Here is a 23,493-nt window from a genome sequence, read left to right as displayed (position 1 = left end):
ATATTAAATGAAAATGAACTTCAGTGAGGTTTGGGTAAGGTCTGGCTCATAGAAACAGAGTTACAGAAATGAATTTCTTTTAGCTGGAAGTTTGTAGGTCTTCATGAAATAAGATTCATGCACAAAACTCAAGTAGAGTTTTTTACATGCCACTGGTGGTGTATACATAGGAGCAGCTTCTCTGGTAGGCATTGCGCAATATGTATCAAAGTTCTTTAATGTATTGAGCCCCTAATTTCATATTTAAACATTTTTCCTTATACAACATTATTTGTGAGTGATATTCTTGTAATATAAGGCCAAATATTTTTTATACTAGCAATAAATTGGAAAACAACCCAAATGTTTTACAGTAGGGGGTTGTCTAAATAAACTGTGGCATAATCTATATGGGTAATAGCTATATATGGGTTTTAGAACCACATTTTAGATGAATATTTTTTAAGTGAAGAAACATTTATTAGAAAATAATAAATCAAAAAAATATGTATGGAATAATTCCAACTTTCATAGTAATCATAGTGTGTTGTTAAAAAACAGGAAGAATATACACCAAAATTTTTATAGTGGAATTATGGATGTTTTAAAATAATTTCTAAGTTATATATATCTGTAGTACATAGAAGTGGAAAAAACAATCTTTTTTTTTCTTTCAAATAGCAACATGTAAGAGAAAGTTTCTAACAGGCTATTTAAGAGTTAAAGAATTTAGTACTAATATTTCTTACGTGTATGAGTACTTACATTTTAGTCATTTGTTTTTGCTTGTAGTTTCTTTTAAACTAGCTTTTGTTTAAGATGTTAGTTCTTATTTTTTCCAAAGCCGTGTTTGCTTATATTTTAAACTAGCTTTTGTTTAAGATGTTAGTTCTTATTTTTTCCAAAGCCGTGTTTGCTTATATTTTCAGTCCTCAAATACTGATTTTGAACGTTATTTCGCAAGGAGTATGGAGTGGTTGGTTAGTTGAAATGCAGGAAGATATACCTCAACATCAGCCTTTTCATACAGTTTCCTTTCAGCACTTTGGTCAAGAGGAGGGGCAGTAATTTCTGAGGGGAGTACCACTCAGAAACAATCGTTTCTGCCTGCTGTCTTACAGCCCTCATGCGCACAAGGGACCAGGATCAGAAAGGCCAGCTTCTTCCTCCTCTTTTCTGGGTCAGCTGTCTCCACCTGCCACCCTTCGTGGCATAGACACAGGTAACATCTGCTTCTCTTCCCCCAGATCTCTGTTATCTGAGCGTCCTACTCGTGCCACTTATAAAGAAGAGATTCTGGGAAAAAAAGATTCTAGGAAGGTGGCATTTGATTATAAATGGCTTGGCGTGAGTATGGGATTGATAGAAAAGCATTTTCTATTGATTACGTTAGAACTGCATCCTGTAAAGGATGTGAAAACTGTAGTGCAACATTCATGGAGTTGTTTTCTTTTTCTCGCTATACTGTGACTTTTGCTTTGTGTTGAATGATGTACATATTATCCACCCTAAAGGGCTGTATAATAGAAAAGACTCCTTTTCCTTAGCAAATTAGGGAAAATGTGATTAAGTTTAGAAAATTTTGTAAATTAATAGAAAATTTAAAGAGATATAGTTACATGTGCAATTTGTTTTCCACATTATCTGTTTCTTTTCACATGACTCCTATAAGAAGCAAGGTGAAATTGAAAGGCTTTGTATTTAATAATTTCTCTTTACATTGATATCCATTAAGACATTGAATCTTTTATGGATATTAACTAATGACTGCGTGTTGACAAATTTTATTTTCTAGAGGCTTCTCTGGCAACATACACTAGAAAATTATTTCTAAAATTCAAATACAGATGGAACCTTTTGGGATTAAAAATACAGGTGACTGGGCTTCAACGGAGAGATTTTTACTCAGCACATCTTGCACAGGGCACTGGAGTCTGGATTGTTGACCAATCTGCCATGTTAACCTTTAATAATTCTTTGCAGATGGTGTATGGATTGTTCTTTGGAAACACTCTGGTGGAGTCATGTCATAATTGAAAAGAATGCAAGAACTTTTACATATTTATATGTAGATCTGAACATGTATATTAAGGCCCTTTTATAAACCAAGATATTTATATTTTTTCAGAATTCCTAAAATAGAATTTCGTTTTTTGAATTGATAGTTTTAAAGTGTCTCAGTGATTTATACTTGTGCCAATTTTGCCCACATTTGTATATGTATGTTGAACATTTTGAGCTAAACTGGCTGGGTGAATAGGACCCAGCCTATTCAATGTATTGGGAGATTAAAAAAACTCTTTCCTTATTTTGTAATAATGGTGTCAGTAATCACTAGGAGTATAAATGAGTTTAACAGAAGTATTGAAAGTTTTTCCTTTCTTACATAAATCAGGCTCAGTCCACATGCTTTGCACGCTTGAAGGAGTTAAACACACATTAACACTTACAGATACACACGCAAGCCTCTAGGTATGTCCCTGGTACGTTTCTACAGCCTGACATTTTAATGTTTCTTTTGACAGAAATCATCCTGTTGTGAGGTTTTAATGCAAAACATAGTTCCCTTCTTACTGTAGAGATGAGCAATGAGCAAGTGATTTATTCCACCCTGAGATTTCTTCGGTCTCCTTCAGAGTCACCAAATAGATTGAGGCCAGGTGGGACTCAAAGGCCTGGGAAAACTGATGACACAGGTAATATGTCTTAAGCATCTCTTACGGATTGCCAAACTTTGACATTTGAAAAAAGGTTCCTGCCTGTCCTTCAGGTTCTCAAATGGTAAAGGAAACCATAATGGTGTAGAGTAGCAGAACAAGTTTTTTTTTTTTTTTTTTTTTTGAAATTGAGAGAATGGAGACATTAATGAATTGTTTTAAATTTGCAATGCTAATAAAATGTTTTTATTCAAAGTGGTCAAAAGGAATTTGTGAGGGCTTTAAAAAGTGAAGGACAGATTAGAGTTTCAAGAAAACATTGCATTTCTCAAAGAAATAAAGGTGTTATAGAATGTTTGAGAAATGAAATATTTGTTAGAAACGATGTTTTTGTTTAGAAAAAAATTTTTTCGGTGTCTTAAATATTTACCAATCCTTTTTTTCCCTTTTTATTTTAAAGGCTTTCTTTTAAAGATTTTACTTATTTATTTGTCAGAAAGAGAGAGAGAGAGAAGTAGGGTGAGCGGCAGGCAGAGGGAGAAGCAGGCTCCCCATTGAGCAAGGGGCCTGATGCAGAACTCGATCCCAGGATCCTGGGATCATATCCTGAGGCGAAAGCAGGTGCTTAACTGACTGAGCCACTCAGGTGTCTCAATAATTACCAATCCTTAATTGGCAAAGAAGAAACAGGGATTTATTCAAAAGGAGCGTTCACTTACTGGTATTGTCTTTAGTATTTTTTTATTTAACAGAGAAAGAGCACACAAGCAGGGGGAGTGGCAGGAGGAGAGAGGGAGAAGCAGCAGACTTCCCGCTGAGTAGGGAGCCCACTTGGGGCTCCATTCCAGAACCCTGAGATCATGACCTGAGTGGAAGGCAGAAGCTTAACCAACTGAGCCACCAAGGCACCGCTTCTGTTCTCTTTTCTGTTCCTGCTCTCTACCTTCAAATATTGTCACAAACTCTAAATTGAGAATAACTTTTACTGTCTTAATTTAGTGACAGAGATAAAATTTTCAGACCCAGGACCTCAAAAGTAGGAAGATAAATGTAATATTGTCTAGGGAAAAATAGGATTGATGAAAAAGAAAGGACCGTTGATTTCTAGACTCTTTTAAGGATGGACCCCAATCACATTTCCAGCCTCATAATATCCACTGTTGGCTACCAGTTCCTCAAGAATAATGACTGCTTTTTCCTTCCTCTTCATGGTTAGTTGAGATCCCAGGAAGGAGTATACCTGTCAGTGTGGGTTCTTATAAATGTGTATTATGTCTATTGCCATCAGTGCTTTTTTCTTAAACTTGGTTGAATTTTTTCGTTGACTTATAGTTGACACACAGTGTACGTGAGTTTCAGGTGTAGAGCATAGCGCTTGGACAACTCTATACGTTACGCCACCTGTGCCATCTCTAGGGGAAGTGCTTTTAAAATCCTGGAGGACTGTTCTCGTGTGTAGGTTTTCTACAATGGGTGTATGGCATCAGAAATCTGAGACTTTAAAACTGTAATTACTAGGTTCCAAATATAAATCAATCTGTATGATAGATTTCTCTAAAATTTTTAGAGAAGATTGTCTCTTTGTTTCAAATGGTATCCCAGGTTAAGGTTCGTAGTGGGCAAGGCTCTGCCCCTGATGATTATCTTTCTTTTCTATTTAAAGGGTTTTCAGTGCCCTGGCATCTCATTTCAGTGACTCTTGGGATCCTGTGTTTACTATTATTGGTGACAGTCGCCCTACTGGGGACAAAGAGTGAGTAATTAAAATACATGCTTCAAGTCTGAGTAACAGCAGTGACTGCTAGTTGCAGGGATACTAACTGCGCTCCATTAACTGTTCCCTGGCCATTGTCAGGGAATGTCCCAGACATGTCACAGTGTCAGTTTCATTTTACTCACCTATTCCGATGCCTCTGCAGTTTAATGAGCTGTCCTGTTCTGTACAATACATGGTAGCATTCCTTCAGATACAGGACCTAGTCATATCATGCCTTCTGAGTTTAATCATTGTGAATTTAGATACACATTCTTCGAGAAACAATTGTTCAAAAGAAATTATGACTTTCTCTTGATTTTTTCCAAGCATGTAATGAAAATACAGTTTCGTAAAAATATTGATTTTATACATGAACATTAGATGATCTCAATTTCAACTTTTATCTTTTATTTGCATTTCTTGACATCTTTAGAGAAAATCACTACCTTGTGGCACCCAGATAAATGTACATATTTATGTCTTCCTCTCTTTTCTCCTGTGGGTATTCCAGGTACTCCAATAACAATGATGCTGTTACTTCATGTTTCTTAGTGCAGCTTTTCATAATCAGAAGATATGTTGCTAAGTGTTGACTCGTTTTTACTCTAGTACCTATTTAAAATTATGTGCTGTTAAAAAGACTGAACTGAATGGTAGGGTGTTACCATCATAATTTTATTCAGATATCTGATTGTATTTATTCTATGTGGAAGTTGCTAATAGCAGGAAGTCTGATGTTTCCATTTGTATGGTCAGTTTATTGAGGTGTTACTTTCTAAATGTCACATTAGCCATTTAAAGTAATGAAATGGTTGGTTGTCAAAGTGAGACTTTTGTCTTAAATTTTAACATTCAGGCATTGTGAGTACTTTTGTATTATATCTAAGCTGTTAATTTTAGTTTCTCAGTATATTCAAGAAAACCATCAGCAGAGGGAAGAGATAGGAAACCTGACTCGAGAGCACCACATTTTGCAAAATGACAGCTACTTAAAGGAGCGACTTTTGATAAATAAGACTTTAGAATATAACATCCTGAAAAATGAATCACTTCAGCAGAAAAAGGAACAGGATTTACTGTTTTCAGGTAGGACATATCAGAGAGAAAATGAAGGTATGAAGGGCATCTTGCATGAATGATTGCATGATTTGCTGTTATTTCTTCCCCTTCCAGAAGCCTTGAGGCCGAATAGGCAGGCTTATGACGTGTGCTAGTGGTCTAGGTTACTACACAACTTTCCATTTGTACCTCTGAGATGTAACATGAGTGTTTGGGTTTGCCTGAGTCAAATGTGAGACTGAGACCCCGTAAGTCGTGTTGGGATCAATAGAGTTCTCTATCTCCCCAAACTCAGTGGCAGTTCCTGCATTGGTACTGCTCCTAGAAGGTGAAATAGTATGTTGGCTTCCCTGAAAATGTGGATCATTTTGGACCCGGGGGTAAATTAGACACTCCACTTTGTGGCTGACATAAAAAAATGGAGGCTATTAGTAAAACTATACTTAGGCTAAATGGACCCAAGGCCTTTTATTTGGATGCTCTCGTAAAGGTAATTGTGTGTATGTTTCCATTCTGCCTTGACCTCAGGTGTTTGGTCTATACACTCTCTGTAGTAGTTCTGCCAGGTTTGCTGAGGTGTTGATGTTTGTATGACTCTGTGTGGTAATACCCTTAAAAACATCCAAGAGATAAGAATATTAAATCTCATACAATAAAATCTGTTATGCAAATGATGGAACAAATTGACCTGGTTAATCCATTAGTATTAAATATTTGTTTAGGATTTGGGGTTTGCAAAAAGATTTTCATACTTAATATCATTTAGATATGGTAGCAGGAATTTATCTTCTGTGTTATTAAAGAATCAATAGTATTTTAAAAAATTGGTGCATTATGAAATATATGAGGAAAAGAAAATTTCCAAAGAATCATGTTTCTTTTATTTAAAAGGCATTCCAGAATCTTTTTAAAAATTTACTTTATTATTTAAAAAACAGCTTTATTTAGGTATTATGAATATGTGAAATATTGGACATATTTAATGTATATTTTTGACAAGTTTGGACATAAGCAAATAATCTGTAAAATCATCCCCAATTAGAATAATAGACATATCCATTACCTCCCAAAGTTTTCCCATGTCTTTTGTTTTAGGGGAGGGGATGTGAAGAACACTTAACATGAAATCTACCCTTTTAACAAGTTTTTAAGCGCACAATTCAGTATTGTTAACCACAGGCAGTATGTTGTACAGCAGATCTGTAGAAGTTAGTCATCTTGCATACCTGAAGCTACATCCCCAGTGAACAAAATCTCCTCATTTCCCCCTCCCCCAGTCACTGGCAACTACCTTCCACTTTATGTTTCCCTGAGTTTGACTATTTTTTATGTCTCATATAAGTGGAATCTCCCAGTATTTGTCCTCTTGTGATTGGCTTATTTCACTTAGTATAATACCCCCAAGGTTAATCCATGCTGGTACATATGACAGGATTTCCTTCTTTTTAAGGAGGAATAGTATTCTATTGTAGGTATATACCACATTGTCTTGATCCATTCATCCATCGATGGACACTTGGGTTGTTTCCATATCCTGGCTGTTGTGAATAATGCTGCAATGAGCATAAGAAATATATCTCTTGGCATTCCAGAATCTTGATGAACCTAATATTGTCATTATTGATAGCCATTAAGATTTTATTTAATTTTGGGGGGCTGATAAGTATATTGCTCTGTTTAACAGAATACCAGATAATGTTTCACTTTATACGTTGTAGGCAAACTCTGTGAAAATCGCCTGTCCTATCGTGGAATAAAGTATTATTATTTTATTCCTGAAAGTCAAAACTGGAAGGGATGTAAACAGACTTGCCAAAGTTATAATTCATCTCTTTTGAAGATAAATGATGAAGATGAACTGGTATCGTGGACTGTTTCATTCACTTTTATTTTCCTAACTATGTCTTTCATGCTTGGACCCAAGACATTGAGGAAGGGGGAGGCCAGAAAGAGGGACCTTCAGTTATTCTCTGTGTTGTGTCTGTCATGTGAGCAAAAATTGTGTAGGTAAGAAAGGTAAGGGTTCTGGAAAACCCTGCCTACTAATAGGCATATATGATCTTGCTACTTTCTAAGCATTCACTATGTATTATTTATCATGATGACCATTATTATTTCCAAGATGGAAACCCCCTTGAAGATTCAGTTTGGGTCTTTGCATTCATTTCCTTTTGTAAGGTGTGTGCAGGAGAACAGCTCACTGAGCAGCATGCCTCTCCTTCGATGGAGCCCTTAACCCTTTGGTATTTGCAGCCTGGAAGCAGTGGCTATTTATCCTTGCAAGGTGGCACCTAAGAACCTGGAGGAACCTAATGCAGTGGGTGCTATTAGGAATCCAGGATCCAGATTGCCTGCGATCAGGCAAACCCAGTTCTGCCACCTGTTACCTGGGTGACCTCGGGTGAATACTTGCCTTCTGGATCTCAGTTTTTCCATCTGCAGAAAGGAGATAATAATGAGGAATATAAAAGTGATAACAGTTTTACAAATTAGCCTCATGGTGATTTTCATGGCAGCCACGGGTAACTTTTCTTGATCAATATTCTCATATATTGTATAGTGATGTCTATCTTTCAGAAGGAATTGTGAAAAGGGAGAATGAAGTGACAGCAATTTCAAAATTATCTTTCAAGTTTATTACTAGGAAAAACTATCCATGCACAAAATGTTTTTGACAGGGAAATATTTTGAAAGATCAGCCTAAAACCTCTCTGTAGCCCTTAGGAAAGCAATACATTTATATGCAAATCTAATAGATGTGTCAAGTCACAACATAAAAGAATTTATGATATCAAGTCATGAAGTAATGTTTGTTTGTTGCAGTAAAACTCACTTAATTTAAACCTATATTTTAAAATATATTCAGCCATTTAATCACACAATATATAAAATGTCTCTTTGGTGTATTTCATTTTTTGACCTAGTAAATATTTCCAAATACTGCCTTTTTACCCTTCACCCCTTCCAACTACTAAACGTCTGCAAGCCTTTCTCTAATGAGGCACAACTTCCCACATGTAGTTGTTAGTGTAATAATTTTTTTGTGAAGATTTCTTTTTTCATTTAATAATAAGTAATGATCCCCTTCCACACCATTAAATATTTTTCTGGGCATAATTTTGAGTAGTTTCATGGTGATAGACATTACTTAACAAGTCTAATGTTAGATATTTAGATTTAAAGTGTTTTCATGTTTTAAATAATCCATGAGAGTGGGAGGCATTTTTAACAATAGTACATAATCTTTTTTATTTATTTATTTATTTATTTATTTATTTATTTATTTATTTATTTATTTATTTTTAAATGATTTTTTATAGTATTGTGTTAGTCACCATACAGATTAGTACGTAATCTTTGAGGAAAAACTTACTTTGGACAATAAAAGCATGAGGATGGAGGGGAGGGAGGGTTTTATAGGAAGTAGAAATGAAGGATGGTGTGATGCGTAGCTGAGTGGTGTCCATAGAAATAGCTGGGACCTTCACCTTCCTCCTGTTCATGCATCTAACAGATGGGGCTAGTCACATATCTTTTGTTTCCTTACAGGCCTTTATTCAATCCCGAACTTATAGCAATAACTACTGGATTGGGTTATCGTATGATGATAGAGAACAAAAATGGAAATGGATTGACACTGGCCCACCTTTTGGGATGTAAGTCTCTGGAATGCAGTCAAGCTCCAACATTGATTAGTGTTGGGGTTGGGAGGATTGTATCTAATAAGAATCTTCTCTTATGTCATATGGTTTTCACACAGACGTCATTGGTAAGAATAAGTAGAATGATGAAGAATATATTTTAGGGAGTATAATTAAAAAGGAAGAGAAATGTCATACAGATTATGAACAAAAGTTGATGCGAAGCACATGCCCGTAAGTATGCATTATGAGGCACACCAAATAAACCCAAATCATAAAGTGATATGAAGGGATTGGACCATCCTGACTGAGCTATGGTATCCCTCCCACAATCACAAGTTAAATATTTGGAGGATCCCCAAGTTCATTTGAAACTTCTTTATAGGTGGTCCCTGACTGACAACGGTTTGAGTTACAATTTCTCTACTCCGCATTGGTGTGAAATCAACATCCATTCAGTAGAAACTGTACTTTGGATTTTTTTTTTTTTTTAAAGATTTTATTTATTTATTCAACAGAGATAGAGACAGCCAGCGAGAGAGGGAACACAAGCAGGGGGAGTGGGAGAGGAAGAAGCAGGCTCACAGCAGAAGAGCCTGATGTGGGGCTCGATCCCATAACTCCGGGATCACGCCCTGAGCCAAAGGCAGACGCCCAACCGCTGTGCCACCCAGGCGCCCCTGTACTTTGGATTTTTAATTTGATCTTTCCCTGGGCTGGTGTTGTGCAGTATGATCTTCTGCTGTGACGCTGGGTGGTGGCAGCTGGAGCTCCCAGTGAGACATGTGGTCCCAAGCGTCAACAACCCAGTACACTTGCAACCATCCTCTACCCATATGACCATTCTGGTTTTCACTTTCGGTGTAGTATTCAGTAAATACCATGAGATGCTCAACACGTTGTTATAAGATGGGCTTTGTGTTAGATGATTTTGTCTAAGTGTGCTGATCCTATTTAAGGTCCACTAGGCTAAACTAGTAGGGTGGGCGTATTTCATGCATTGTTGACTTATGGTATTTTCAATTTGTGTTGGGTTTATCAGGACATAACACCATCAAACAATCTGTATATTATTAGTTTATGTTATTTAGAAGTACAAATATAAGTGAGTATACACACACAGGCATACATACATATGCCTTCACTGTAGGCTTTTTTGGGTTTGTTGTTTGTTTCTTTGTTTAACTAAATCTCTACACCCAATGTGGGGCTCAAACTCATGACCTGAGATCAAGAATCACATGCTCTTCCAACTGAGCCATCCAGGCATCCCCATAGTTTTATTTTGAAGTGCAGTATTTTGTGAACTCTTGGGTTTGCACTTCCGTTAAAGTGTTCAATGGTTTTTTAAAAATGTTAACTTTTATCCTTTTTTTTTCTAGGTATTCTGGTTTAACTTTTAAAATCTTCCTAGTTACTCACAATTTCAAGCTGTCTTTTATTTCTCCAAAGACATCAAACATGCTTATTGTATATTCGGCATCTGATAATTCTAATATTTGAAGTTTTGTGGGTGTGCTGTGTAGTTTCTGCTGGCTTTTGTTCATGGTTTCATTTTCTTTGTAGTGTATAGTGATTTTTTTTTCTTTTTGAGCTGCTGTGGAGATTAGTTGAGGACTGAGATGAAGGTGGCTGCAAACTTACAAGAGATGTCATGCAGGAAATTACCTTGATGCAGTCATAGCCTGTGAGTACACATCCAGGCAAACGCCTCAGAGGCACAGAACAGAAATGCTCACGTGCCAAATTAAAGCAACTTGGACCAAGTAGCCCAATGCAAGGGGAAAGAAATGGGATAGCTTGTTACCTTGGGATGGGATAGGATCAGTTATCACACTCAGGATAAGGTGCAGGTGGGTGAAAGGATCACCGGAATCCTGGGTTACATAGTCTTCAGATGGCCTGACTCTTCTGCATCCCCTTTCCTGATAGTGGTGTGGTTTCTCGGGCATCAGTTGAGTTTTGAGTAAGGGGGCCCAACAAACAGAAGGCTCTATGGCCAGCATACACAGTTTCTCTAGTGGGGAGATGCGGGAGCGTGTAAGCCCGGGGACAGCTGCAGCTTTTCAGTGAACCTGAGGAGCAGCTATGGATTTTATTTGTGTTTGTTAGAGGGTCAGTATGAGTGTCAGCCAGTAGGAGGTGAATTTAAGACCTCATGGATGTAAGTGTCTATGTGCATAATGTATATTTTGAGTGAGACATGTAGTGCTACTTGGTTCTTTCTTCCTTTCCTATGTTGGGCATGCTGTACTTACAGTATCTATACCTGACACGTCTCCAAGGCTACTGACTTCCTCATCTGTACATATTGAACACATCTCATGCTCTCTGCTCATGCCTCCCAAACTACTTAGTTTCATTTATTTTCCTATTTATTTATTTATTTTCTGTAGGAGATTTGGATATTTAAATAATGTAGCAAATATAGATTGCATGAGGGATAGTTGGTAATTTTGGATTCTTAGGTGGGATTATTCATTTTTTCTTCTGCTTTAAGTTCAAGGTTCAAGACTCCTCAAGGGTCATTTTCATTGAAGATGTCTTAAGGGCCTCAACTCTTTGTAGGCTGTCTTCCATATAGAAACTTCAGTGGAATTCATATTTAATTTACTGTGTCAATTAAGGGAGAAAAAGACTTCAGTCTTTCACTTACCCTCTTGGGTACCCACCTTTTCTTAACCTCAGCCTGAGGATGAATTTGCTTCTTGCCAGGTTATAAATTTATTCAAGAAGGTTTTAATTTTTTTAAAGATTTTATTTATGAGATAGAGCAAGAGTGAGAGCGAGAGTGAGAGAGAGAGAGAGGGGGAGAAGCAGGCTCTCCACTGAGCAGGGAACCCGACTTGGTGCTCGATCCCGGGACCCTGGGATCATGACCTGAGCCAAAGGCCGATGCTTAACTGACTGAGTCACGCTGACATCCCTAAACAGTTGACCATGTGTATTTTCTATTCTACAGTAACTATACATTCATGATTTCTTCTGGAAGAGGACAATGTGCATTTTTAACCTCAACAAGAACAACACCTATCGAGTGCTCTAAGACCTACCATTGTATCTGTGAGGGGAGAATTGATGATGTTTTCTCTGCCCACTTTGATAGATACAAGAAAAAAAGGTGAAATGGATCCTGTCACTGTTTGTTTGTTCCTGTGATAATTTGTGAATACTTACAAACTAATGTTTTTGCTAGTAGGACTTAGTTTCCTGCGGAAACAGACATAAGTGGGAAAAGGAAGGAAATGTTCTTTTGGACTATGATTTAAGAGATCAGATGTCATCTGTCTTCTTGAGGAAGAGTGCCTCCCTTTGTTTTGGAGAGCAGTTTCCCCTCTCTTTAATGGCCCTGAGAAATTCCCTTTGTCTTTCCCTGAACCACCCATACAACCAATTAGATAGCTCTGATAGCCTGGTCTTTTCCTTATTAATAGCCTGGGTCTTTTCCTTATTAATAGGATAAATTGGATAAACCATTTCAATAGCCTCCAGGTTTTAGAGATGGCACAATTAAGAACTAAAAAATAGTTATTTTTCCTCCCCTCCCCCATCTAGATAATCACCTCTCATTAAAATGGTTTTACTTTACTATAACTTCATAGTTCCTCAATAGTTGAAACAATAGTTTCATATAACTCTCATATAACCTTTGTACATCATTACCATGTGTTAATATTTTGTTCCTTCTGTGCTTTACAGTTCTCTCTCTCTCTTCCCTACTCCCTTGCTGTTCCATTTGATAATAAATTAGGGACCTTAGGTCCCTTTATCTAAATATTTTATAAGAACAAGTATTTTGTCTTGTATAACCTTAGTAATATTATCAAAATCAGGAAATTTAGCATTGATAAGAGTACTGTGATTTCATCTATAACCCATGTTCAAATTTTGTCAACTGTCCTGATAATGTCATTATAGGTATTTTTCCTGCAAGTGCAGGATCATGTGATCCATTTAGTTGTGAAGTCTCTTTAGTCTCCTTTAATCTCGGAGAAATCCTCAGGTTTCTTTGTCTTTTTGACCTTGACTTTTTGTTTTATTTTACTTTATAAGATGTTACTTATTTATTTAGAGAGAAAAAGTGTGAGCGGTGGGAAGGGCAGAGGGAGGGAATCTCAAGCAGACTCCATGCTGAGTGTGGAACCCTACCCGGGGTCCATCTCAGGACTCTGAGGTGAAATGAAGAGTTGGTCATTTAATGGACCGAGCCATCGAGGCACCCCTTGACGTTGACATTTTAAAAATCAACTCTATTTAGTTATTCATTCATGCAATAAAATGCACCCATTTTAATTTGATGTCAATGGGTTTTTAGCAAATGTGTACATTTCTTAAACCCCATCAGGTCAAGATACAGAACATTTCTATTGCCTGCAAAAGCTCCTTTCTTCCCCCTCACTACCCACCTGGTCTCAGACAACCAGTGGTACACTTTCCGTCACTATGAATTAGTTTTGCCTCTTCTAGAATTTCATAATCATGTACTCTTTTGTATCTGACTTCTTTCACTCAGCATGTTTTTGATGTTAATCCGTGTTCTTTCGTGTATCAGTAGTTCATTCCTTTGTTGCTGGTGGTGTCCCATTGCACTGATATACCACAATTGGTTCATTCACCTGTGGACATTTGGTGTCTTTCCTCTTTTTGGCTATTATGAAAAAACCTGTCATGAATACTTCTGTGCAAGTTTCTGTGTGGACAGGTGTTTTCATTTCTTTCTGTTTATTAAATACCTAAGAATTTGATCATTGCGTCCTAAGGTAAGAGCATGTTTAATTTGATAAGAAGCTTCTAGTTTATTTTCCAGTGTGGTTGCAACATTTTGCATTCCTGGTAGCAACAGATGGGAGTTTCAGTTGCTCCATATCATTGCCAGTACTTGATATTGTCCATGGCTTAAAACTTAGCCATTATGGTATGTGTGTAATGGTATCTCATTGTTTTTTTGGTTTGCATTTTCCTGAAAAGTACTAATGTTCAGCATCTTCTCATGTGTTTATTGGTCATTTGTTTATCTTCTTTTGAGAAGTGTCTGTTCCGTTTTTTGCCCATTGAAATATCCATTCAGTCTTTTTAAATTTCTATTTTATATAATTTTTAAAAAACATTTTATTTATTTGACAGAGAGAGAGAGAGAAAGAGCAAGAAAGCACAAGCAGGGGGAGTGGCAGAAGCAGGCTCTGCAGTGAGCAGAGAGTCCAACACAGGGCTTGATCCCAGAACCCCAGGAACCCAGGATCCCAGGACCCCGGGATCCTGACCTGAGCTGAGGGCAGATGCTTAACCAACTGAGCCACCCAGGCACCCCTGCTCAATTTTTTTTTTTTAACTGGGTTTGTCTGTTTTCTTATGGAATTGTAAGTGTTCTCAAATAAATAAATAAATAAATAAATAAATAAATAAATAAAATCTTTTAAAAAAAGGAATATAGAAAAGTTTACTTCTTCCTTCCCTTCCTTTTTTCTTCTTGCTTTATTCTACTGCTTAGGACACCTGGTACAATGTTGAAGACAATGGTGATAGGAGTCATGCTTGTCCTGTTTCCCATGTTTTAAAAAAAAAAAGGTATTTAGTTTCCCACTTATATGTGAGGTGTGCTGCAGGTTTTAGGAGATCCTCTTTATCATGTTTAGGAAGTTCCCTTCTCTTCCTGTTGATTGAAACTTTTACCATGGATGGAAATTGAATTTTGTTATATGAATTTTCTGTATCTTTTGAGACTTTTATGTAGATATTCTCTTATATTTGTAATATGATAGATGGCATTATGGTTTTCAATGTTAAAGAAAACTTGTACTTCTTGGGTAATTCCCATGTGGTCATGTTGTTTTTATTACCATTTTTTATGTATTGGTAGATTTGCTTGGGTAATATTTTGTTAAAAATTGTGTACCAGTATTCATGATGGATGTTGGTCTGTCATTTTATTTATTATTTATTTTTATTTATTTATTTATTTTAGAAAAAGATATCTTTATGTAAGAGAGAGAGCACATGTGAGCCAAGGGAAGGGCAGAGAGAAAGGATAATGGACAGAAGCAGAGCCCCTGCTGAGCCAGCAACCCAAGGCAGGGCTCCATATCATGACCCTGAGATTATGTTCTTGAGCTGAAATCATGATTGGACACTTAACCAGCTGAGCCACCCAGGTGCCCCTAATTTGTTTAAATGTCTTTTTCTGTTTATGGTATTGGAGAAATACTGGCCTTATGTATTCATTTGGGATGTTTCTGAATAGCCATCCATTTTGTGGGGTAACATTTGAATTTTCATTCCTTAAGTGTTTGCTCAAATGTACTAGAGAAATAATCTGTGTCTGAAGTTTTCTTTGGGAGATTGTATTTCATTAGGAATACCATTTTTTAAATAGAGGCTCTTTAGTTATTCTGTTTCTTGTCAATTTTGATAATCTTTATCTTTTGAGGAATTTGTTGATTTTGTCTAAATCGTCAGATGAATAGTTTTAGTGTTTTTCACAGTTGTATTAATTTCTTAGGGCTGCTGTAACAAAGTACCAGGAATTCAACAGCTTAAAACCATCACAATTTATTTTCTCACTGTTCCGGGAGACGGGTCCAAAATCCAGGTGTCACTACGCTTCTCCTGAGACTTTGGTGAACTCTTTCTCTGCTTCTTCCTGGCTTTTCCTGGTGGCCGTTCCCTCATGGCATTACTTTACGAAAACTCTGTAGAATGCAGAAATGCTAGTAATCTGTAACCATCCGATGAGCACAGGAAGCAGATCTTCTGTGCTGTGAGTAGATATTGGATGTCCCGAAGAGGTAAAGGCAAGGCCAAGTCAAGACGCTTAGTCATTGATCATTGTCTGAAGCTAAGGGCCTAAGTCTCACAATGACCTCTTAAACTTTACCTAGTGCAGAGGGCATATGAAGCAGACGCAGAAAGTTGTACGGAGATGGGACATCTTTAATGGGGATGTCCCTCAGTGCAGCTGTGTGCTAACTCCCTAGTGTGCCTGATATGGCAGGGTTAGTTTCTTCTTTTCTTATTTGGATGCCTTTTCTTTCTTTATTAGAAATCATAAATAGGTTCTATAAGGCTAAAGGATATAAAATAAACATAAAACTCAGTTGTGTTTATATATACTAACAGTGGAAATTAAGAGACAATCCCATTTACAATAGCATCAGAAAGAATACAATGTTTAGGAATAAATTTAACCATGGGGTGAAACACAAGTACAATGGAAACCTCAATACAGCAATGAAAGAAATGTAAAAAACCCAATTGAAAAAAAGTTTTTGTTTATTCATTGGTTGAAAGACTCAGTATTGTTAAATGTCCACACTACGCAGAGCTCTCCACAATTTCAATGAAATTCCCATCAAATTCACAATAGACTTTTTGCAGAATAGAGAAAAACAATCCCATAATTTCATATGCTGTCACAACGGACCCCAGACAGGTCAAACAATCCTGAGAAAAAAGAATAAGCTGGAGGCACACTATATCCTCATTTCAAGATACAGTACAGAACTACAGTAATCAAAACAGCATGGTGTTATCACAAACACAGACACATAGACCCATAGAATACAACAGAGCTCCCAAATAAACACTTGCATATACAGTCAAATGATCCTTGACAAGGATGCCAAGAATACACAATGGAGGAAGGACAGTCCTCAACAAATGATGTCAGGAAAACTAGACATCCACACGCAAAACAATGAAACTGGACGCTTATCCTACATCATACTCAAAAATCAATTCAAAATGGATCAAAGACTTAAACATAAAAACTGACACTGTGTATATTCTAGAAGAAAAGATGGGGTAAAGCTTTATGACATTGGTCATAGCAATGGCATTTATACGTATTACCAAAAGCACAGGATAATCAACAAAAATTAGAAAAGGGATCCTACATCAAAATAAAAGATTCTATACATGAAAGGAAACAGCAGAGTTAAAAGGCGACTGACAGAATGGGAGAGACTATTCATAACCTAAGTTTCCTATAAAGGGTTAATATCCCAAAATACACAAGTGACTTCTACAACTCAATTATAATAATAATAGTCCAATTAATAATAGGCAAAAGACCTGAACAGACACTTCTCCCAAGAAGATATGCAAATGGCCCAATGATATGTGAAAAGATAGATGTTGAAGACAACTAATCACCAGGGAAATGCAAATCAAAATCACAATGAGAGATCATCACACATCTGCCTGGACAGCTACTGTATTGCAGGATTAGTTATCAGGTGGTTTTATTAGTACAATAGTCCGGAGGCTCCAAGGTAAAGGAGGACATAATGGAGATGTCCAATTAAATAAAACTTGTATGTAAAGTAAAGTAGGAGAGGAACAGGTAGGAGGGGTCATTCCACTAGATAAAGAATCCCAACTTGTTGAGTAATTAGAGCTAATGAATGAGTAGTGGGAGGAGAAAGTGATAAAATCAAGTACAGCTTCATGACCTTCACTGGAATGAGGATATTAGTAGCTGTTTTCGTTATGTCTATGTGATAAGGGATTGTATATTTTTTCTTCTTCCTTTTCCATTGCCATTTTGTATAGGAAGTGTTAATAGAATTTATCAATGGTGTGCATATTTCCAGATTATGAGGGGCCACATGTGGAGCTGGTGGGGAAGATTCCATACCATTTGGAGGGCCCATGTTTGAGGTAGATGCAATGCCTAATGGGGCTCTGTGTCTCTTTTATTGGGAAGAGGGTGAGAGCCTCTTTCTTGGTATAGCAGAAGTGGCCTCATACTGGGTTGAAGCTTGAAACTGTTAAATAAGATTGACATAAGAATATAAGGATGGCAATGCCTTCTGGGCCTCTTTGTGCTCAGATGTATTCTTTGCTCTTAGTCTTCTCAACTTTGCATGGCAGGGCAGCTAACTCTTCCAGGTTGCATTTGCCTGTGTCCTAAAACAAAGCCTGAGGGCAAACCTTCAGTGCTATCAATGCTTTCCAGGGCAGTGGAAATAAGGGAAAAGAGAAGTGGAGCTAGAGAGGATGGGAAGCAAGTACAAGGTGACACATAACTGAGGTGGCCACAGCTCCATGAAGCAACAAGGCTGTCACTCGACCACGGGGAATGTGGCTGCACAGAAACATCCTAGGTGTAAGCAGTCCACGGAAGGGAGGAGTGGACAGATAATCCATGTGCCAATTCCTTTCCATTTCTTGTCTGTCATTAGTTATAGTTCATGCCTAGAGTAAACAAGTAACCTGCCCTTGTAGTGTGTACAGCTGCTAGTGAATCCCCATCTCATATATTGTGTTGTGGTGCTTCTCTGAGTCTGGAGATGGTATTTAGAGCTCGACAGTCCAGTGATTGACTTCACACAGTGGAAACACGAAGCCTTACCTGTGGGTGATCATTGCAGGGGCAACGGTGCAAGACCAGGGGTTAAGGCCCCGAGAGATGTGTGAAGCTGAGGTTGAGATTCTGAGAAGGTGCATAACATGTGTTTTGCAAAACCAAGTTCCAGGATTTAAGGTGGGTTTTGTCCATAGGAGAGGGTGACGGGAAGTTGGAGGATGGGAAAGAGAGAGAAGGCAGGGTTGTTTTAAAACCTCTGGACTTGAGGTTGCATCTCCAGCAACAACTACTTTACTTCTATGTTCCTGCCTCTTATTGGATGTCTCTTCTGCCAGTGATCCTGGCTCTGGGAAACCATCTCCTTCTTTTGATCCTAGAATGGGGCATAGTAGAGGCTTCCCTGTGTTGTTAAACTCTGAGTGTCCTTATCCTGGGTGGTTTCTGAGCATATCTGTCACCTTCTTAATTCCCTAAATTAAATACCCTTTGTTTTAAATACTCAGAGGCATTTCTCCCCCCTGTGGACACTTACTGATATGCATGTATCTTCTTTACCACTTTAACAATCCCATGAGATAATACATCATCCTTGTTCTATGGATAATGAAACTGAAGCTCAGTAAGATCAGTCAATTAATTAATTGTTGGTGTTGGGGTTTGTGCCCTGGCTGCTTGCCTCCCCTGTGACAATGGTGTAGCTCTGATGATTAGCTTTAGCTCGGATTCCTTTGCATTGTCTTAATAGGTGAGGAAAAATGCTTGATAATAATAATTAGTGATAATCGTGAATATGTTCCTGGGTACCAAGGCAGATGTATATGGTCTCGTAGGCATTTAAAAATGATAGGTGCAATGGTTCCATGCAAATTCTCAGGCTAATTATTTCCAATAGACCTTTCAGTCTCTTAGAGGAGCAGTAAGACCAGGTGTAGATATAAATTGAATCTGATAATAGAAAACAAAACAAAACATGAGAAAACAAAACCAACAATTGAACCTGATACTAAGTTCCTTGGGCAGTTCCCTACTCATGATGTAAAGAGAAGGAGAGAGCACCAGTGTTCCTAACCACACCTGCTCTCCTTAATACCCATCACCCCTCCACCCCCTCCTTTCTGTAACTTGCCCTTTGGTTCCTGGATTTCAGAGTCTGTCATGGTTTGTCTCCCTCTCTGATTTCTTCCCATTCAGTTTTCCCTCCCTTGCCCTGTGGTCTTCCTTGCTATTCCTTATATTCCACATATGAGTGAAACCATACGATAATTGTCTTTCTCTGCTTGATTTATTTCACTTAGCATAATCCCCTCCAATTTCATCCATGTCGATGCAAATGGTGGGTATTCATCCTTTCTGATGGCTGAGGAATATTTCATTGTATACTTGAACCACATCTTCTTTATCCACTCATCTGTTGAAGGATATCTCGGCTCCTTCCACGGTTTGGCTATTGTGGACATTGCTTCTATGAACATTGGGGTGCAGGTGCTCCTCCTTTTCACTACATCTGTATCTTTGGGATAAATGCCTAGTAGTACAATTGCTGGGTCATAGGGTAGCTCTATTCTGAACGTCTTGAGGAACTTCCATACGGTTTTCCAGAGGGGCTGCACCAGCTTGCACTCCTGAGCATTTTGATGGTGAAGATGAAATAATACTTTTAACATGCCTCATGGCTGCTGAGGCTGACTCTAATATCTCAGAGAATAGGTCATCATCTCTTTCTGGGTCTGAGAATTCATCAGAATACAGAAAATACAGGAAAGATAATCCTGTTTTATTTGAGGTAGAGTCAGTGTGTGTTTGCTATTTAAGAGTTTTTTTGTCATTTTGGGAGATAAACACTAATGTCAGGAATTGTGTTCAAGCGAAAGGAAATGTCACTTGATACAGCAAAGTTCATTGTTGTCTTAGTTTAAGAAATTGCCGTGGCCACCCCAGCAGTCAACAACCAGCATCCTGGTCAGTCAGCAGCCATCAACATGGAGACTCCCCACCAGCAAAAAGATGGTGACTCACTGGAAGCTCACATGATGGTTAGCATTTTTTATCAACAAAGTATTTTTAAATTAAGGTATGCACATTTTTTAAAGACAATGCTATTACACACTTAAAAGATTACAGTATGTTGTAAACATGATTTTATAGGCCCTGGGAAACAAAAATATTAATTTCCTCACCCTCTTTTGATATATACCTTATTGAGGTGATCTGTAACTGAACCCAGAATATCGCTGAGGTATGCCTGTACATAATTTGAAATAGTGTAACACATAATATTAATATATAATAATAATAGGATAATGCATAATGAAATGTTGGCTAAATGAGATTTAAACACATTATTTATAGTAAAGGTTTTAGGTTATAAAAATGAGAGTGGTAAAACAGTAGCATTGCCATATCGTATACATATATTAATTTGAAGGAAAATAGTTAAAATAGCATTTTAGGGTATTGGGGGAAAGCAGGAGTATTGGATGAAGGTTGACCTAGATCAGAATCTTTGTGGCCCAGACAAGTTACTTAACTCTCTTTTCTCAACTATGAATAGATGAGAAAATAAAACCTTTTGAGGGTTGTTTTTCTGATTAGATGAAAAGCTCAGTGTAAATCACTTAGGACAAATGCAGACATATAACAGGCTTTAAAAGAAATGTCAGTTCTTTTTTCCGATTCCCTGTCTAGTTCATTACATAGCTTAAGCAAATGAGCATTAAAAATGACCCTCCTATTATATTGAATTCTACTGAAGCCATGAAGGTTTTGAAAATGAGTGGCTTCACCTTTACCCAACGTTTTACCAACAAGTATTTGCATGTTTAAAGGTCTAGCATCAATCTTATGCTAAAAGGGCAGAAATATTAATAAAGGAAGTAGTGTAAAATGGTCTTTACCTTTGACATTCCTTACAATGTCTTATCTCTATTATTTTTTTAGGAGTTTTTGCTGTTATAGATTGAACTTTTTCCACTCCCCACAGGTAGCTTAGATATGCCAACCATAGCAATTACAAAAATGATGTCATGATCAGAAAGGAGGTAAGTTCTTTTCAAATGTCTAATTTTTTACATTGAGACAATTTTCTTTATGTCTTTTTTGAATTTACAAAAGTACATCTAAGGCTGTATTGCTGTAAAGAAGCCAATTGATAGATTGAAAAAGGAATCTGTTTAAATTAGATCTAAATGTAGCATGTATAACAACCAAAGAAGCAATCTGAATATATTAAGTTGTAGTCCCACCTTTGAACATATAATTTTATTCATTTTATAGTTAGTGTTGTCTTTTTATCCCATTCCCTATTTAAACTAATTGATAGTCAAGATTTAAACACAGTATGAATTTTAAATGAAACGCTCAAAAGTTAGGGCTAGGGCAAAGTTCAGAGCAGTAACTGTGATGTCTACTTGTATTTGTCTCTGTTCACCTCATAGATTTTCCATTATCACCATTAACCACTCAGAGTTATTTGATTCCCGTGTTACAAAGGCAGAATCCAGGGCTTTAAAAGGGGCTAGTGTAAGTTATCTTTTTCTTTTCTTTTTTCTTTTTTTAATTTGAAGACAAACACATATTAAAGGAAAGGGTAAGAAAGTTAATAAAATCATAAGGATGAGTGATTCTCTCCCATCCTGTATTTTGGGATCAATATTAGATTTTTCTGTGATATTCTCGTTGAGTATTTAGGGTTTGTAACTTTGTCTATCATTTCATTCTGAGTTGTGGGAGGTAATAGACACTGTGGAATTTTTATTGTCACTTGTTTTCAGGCTTATGTGCACAAGAGTGTAATGGAGGAACTGAAGAGGATTATTGACGACAGTGAAATTACAAAAGAAGATGACGCATTGTGGCCTCCCCCTGACCGGGTTGGCCGACAGGTTTGTATTCAGTGGTTCTTGACATGCACACGTCTTAGAAATTGGTGATGTTATTGTTATGTTTCTCCTTATTTACTTGGCATAGATCCTCATCGATTCTTTGGTTTTGCATTTAGTAGGCACCGGTAAGTACTCTTTAATTTTATCCCACTTAGTCTCATTTTCTGTTCTATGTCTGAAGAGTAAAGGACTCAGTACAGAGCTCTAAATTTAGACATCTTTCTGACCAGTCTTCTCTGTAGTCTCAGCAGTTAAAGTCAGGATGTGTTCACAGTGTTATGGATAACTGGTCTTGTATATTAACTACTTCTGTTAGGAATAAGTGCAGTGCTTGTGAAATTCCAGAGAGGAGTCTTATTGACTGTAAAATTCACTTTCTTCATTTTTATAACCTTGAGAACTCATATTTGCACCCGTATGCCCAAGAGAGAGATTCGATTGGTTTTTTTTTCAAACTGACCATTGCTTTTGCCTCCTATTCCCTTCAGAGTAATTAATGTTTCTCAAAGGGCTTCTGGAGAAGTTTGAAGGTTTAATTTCACTCTGTAGAGAGATAGTTTGATTGGGTTTTTTCAACTCTTAAAGAAATGAGATACAACTCCTGGAGGAAGAAACACTTAATTTCACTTTTGTATATTCCTGAGGATAGTATTGTCTATTCCTTTTGTATATTCCTTCTTTGATGAGAAGAAAATGTGGAGAAATCAAATAGATGCTGACGTTCTGTGGCAGTCACTTAACTCTTCTATGTAAAGAAGCATCATTTAGGAAAGCAAGGGTCATAGTTACCAGTATTTAGGTTACACACTGTGAACACTTTAAACAAGTAAATTTAAATCTCGGTTTGTTTTATGCAATAGGTACATACGTACTAAAAAGCAGACACAACAGCAGTAAGCTGTTTATCTCCTTCAGACTCAGGGAGAACCCAGTATTATCATCTACCCACTTGATGATGTGTTCGTATCTTTTCGTTAGTGGGGAGGGGTAGGCATGTTCCAGAAACATCTATTGGATCTTTAAGTCAAAGATTTTATGATCGTTTGAGAGCCTTAGTTAATTCTCCATTTTGCGGCTACCATAAACTGCACAATTACGTCTCTTGGTCAAATCAAGAGTTAGACCATCTTTAATGACATTTGTTATTTAACCTGATAAATCACTACAGACATAGCCTCTAGATTTGCAGATAAAATCTATGGAAAAATTTATACAA

The 23,493-nt window shown here is 37.2% G+C and overlaps 2 protein-coding genes across 8 annotated transcripts in view; both read left to right on the top strand.

Annotated features, from left to right (window-relative positions):
* The first annotated feature begins 1,100 nt into the window (after positions 1–1,100).
* Positions 1,101–20,406, top strand: LOC123781616 (killer cell lectin-like receptor 2). 6 transcript variants are annotated; one of them, XR_015721601.1, is made up of 9 exons: positions 1,101–1,201; positions 2,505–2,675; positions 4,300–4,389; positions 5,293–5,478; positions 7,170–7,312; positions 9,001–9,107; positions 12,055–12,213; positions 18,461–18,573; positions 20,308–20,406. XR_015721601.1 is itself a non-coding variant. In XM_087855624.1 (8 exons), exons 2-8 carry the CDS (start codon positions 2,561–2,563, stop codon positions 18,504–18,506), a joined length of 846 nt encoding a protein of 281 aa, XP_087711750.1. In that variant the 5' UTR covers positions 1,101–1,201; positions 2,505–2,560; the 3' UTR covers positions 18,507–20,300. The 6 variants fall into 6 exon arrangements, 5 of the variants coding, with proteins under 5 accessions (XP_087711750.1, XP_087711748.1, XP_087711751.1 ...); XM_087855624.1 differs by lacking the exon at positions 20,308–20,406 and having other exon boundaries at positions 18,461–20,300; XM_087855622.1 differs by lacking the exon at positions 20,308–20,406 and having other exon boundaries at positions 14,217–20,300.
* Positions 20,407–20,451: 45 nt separating this feature from the next.
* Positions 20,452–23,493, top strand: part of LOC123781562 (killer cell lectin-like receptor 2) — a 42,002-nt gene continuing 38,960 nt past the window's right edge. Inside the window, exons 1-3 of one of the 2 annotated variants that reach the window (XM_045781135.2) lie at positions 20,452–20,467; positions 21,334–21,434; positions 22,167–22,277. The gene's annotated coding sequence lies outside the window, so the exon portion shown is untranslated. Of the gene's footprint in view, positions 20,468–21,333; positions 21,435–22,166; positions 22,278–23,493 lie in introns of those variants that run through there. The other variant, XM_087855621.1, reaches the window with a different exon arrangement.

Source organism: Ursus americanus, chromosome 25, assembly GCF_024610735.1.
Source record: "Ursus americanus isolate L20-20 chromosome 25, mUrsAme1.1.p, whole genome shotgun sequence".
Taxonomy (NCBI): Eukaryota; Metazoa; Chordata; class Mammalia; order Carnivora; family Ursidae; genus Ursus; species Ursus americanus.
The sequence above is the reverse complement of the archived record's forward strand: the minus strand, read 5'-3'. Positions and strand labels throughout refer to the sequence as shown.

Excerpts from the sequence above, each read along its gene's own strand:
- LOC123781616 (XM_087855622.1), top strand. The coding sequence starts at position 2,561 with ATGAGCAATGAGCAAGTGATTTATTCCACCCTGAGATTTCTTCGGTCT. Across the intron at positions 5,479-7,169 it reads ACAGGATTTACTGTTTTCAG|GCAAACTCTGTGAAAATCGC; the intron begins GTAGGACATATC and ends TATACGTTGTAG. Across the intron at positions 12,214-14,216 it reads GATAGATACAAGAAAAAAAG|AGAGAGAGAGAGAAAGAGCA; the intron begins GTGAAATGGATC and ends TTTATTTGACAG.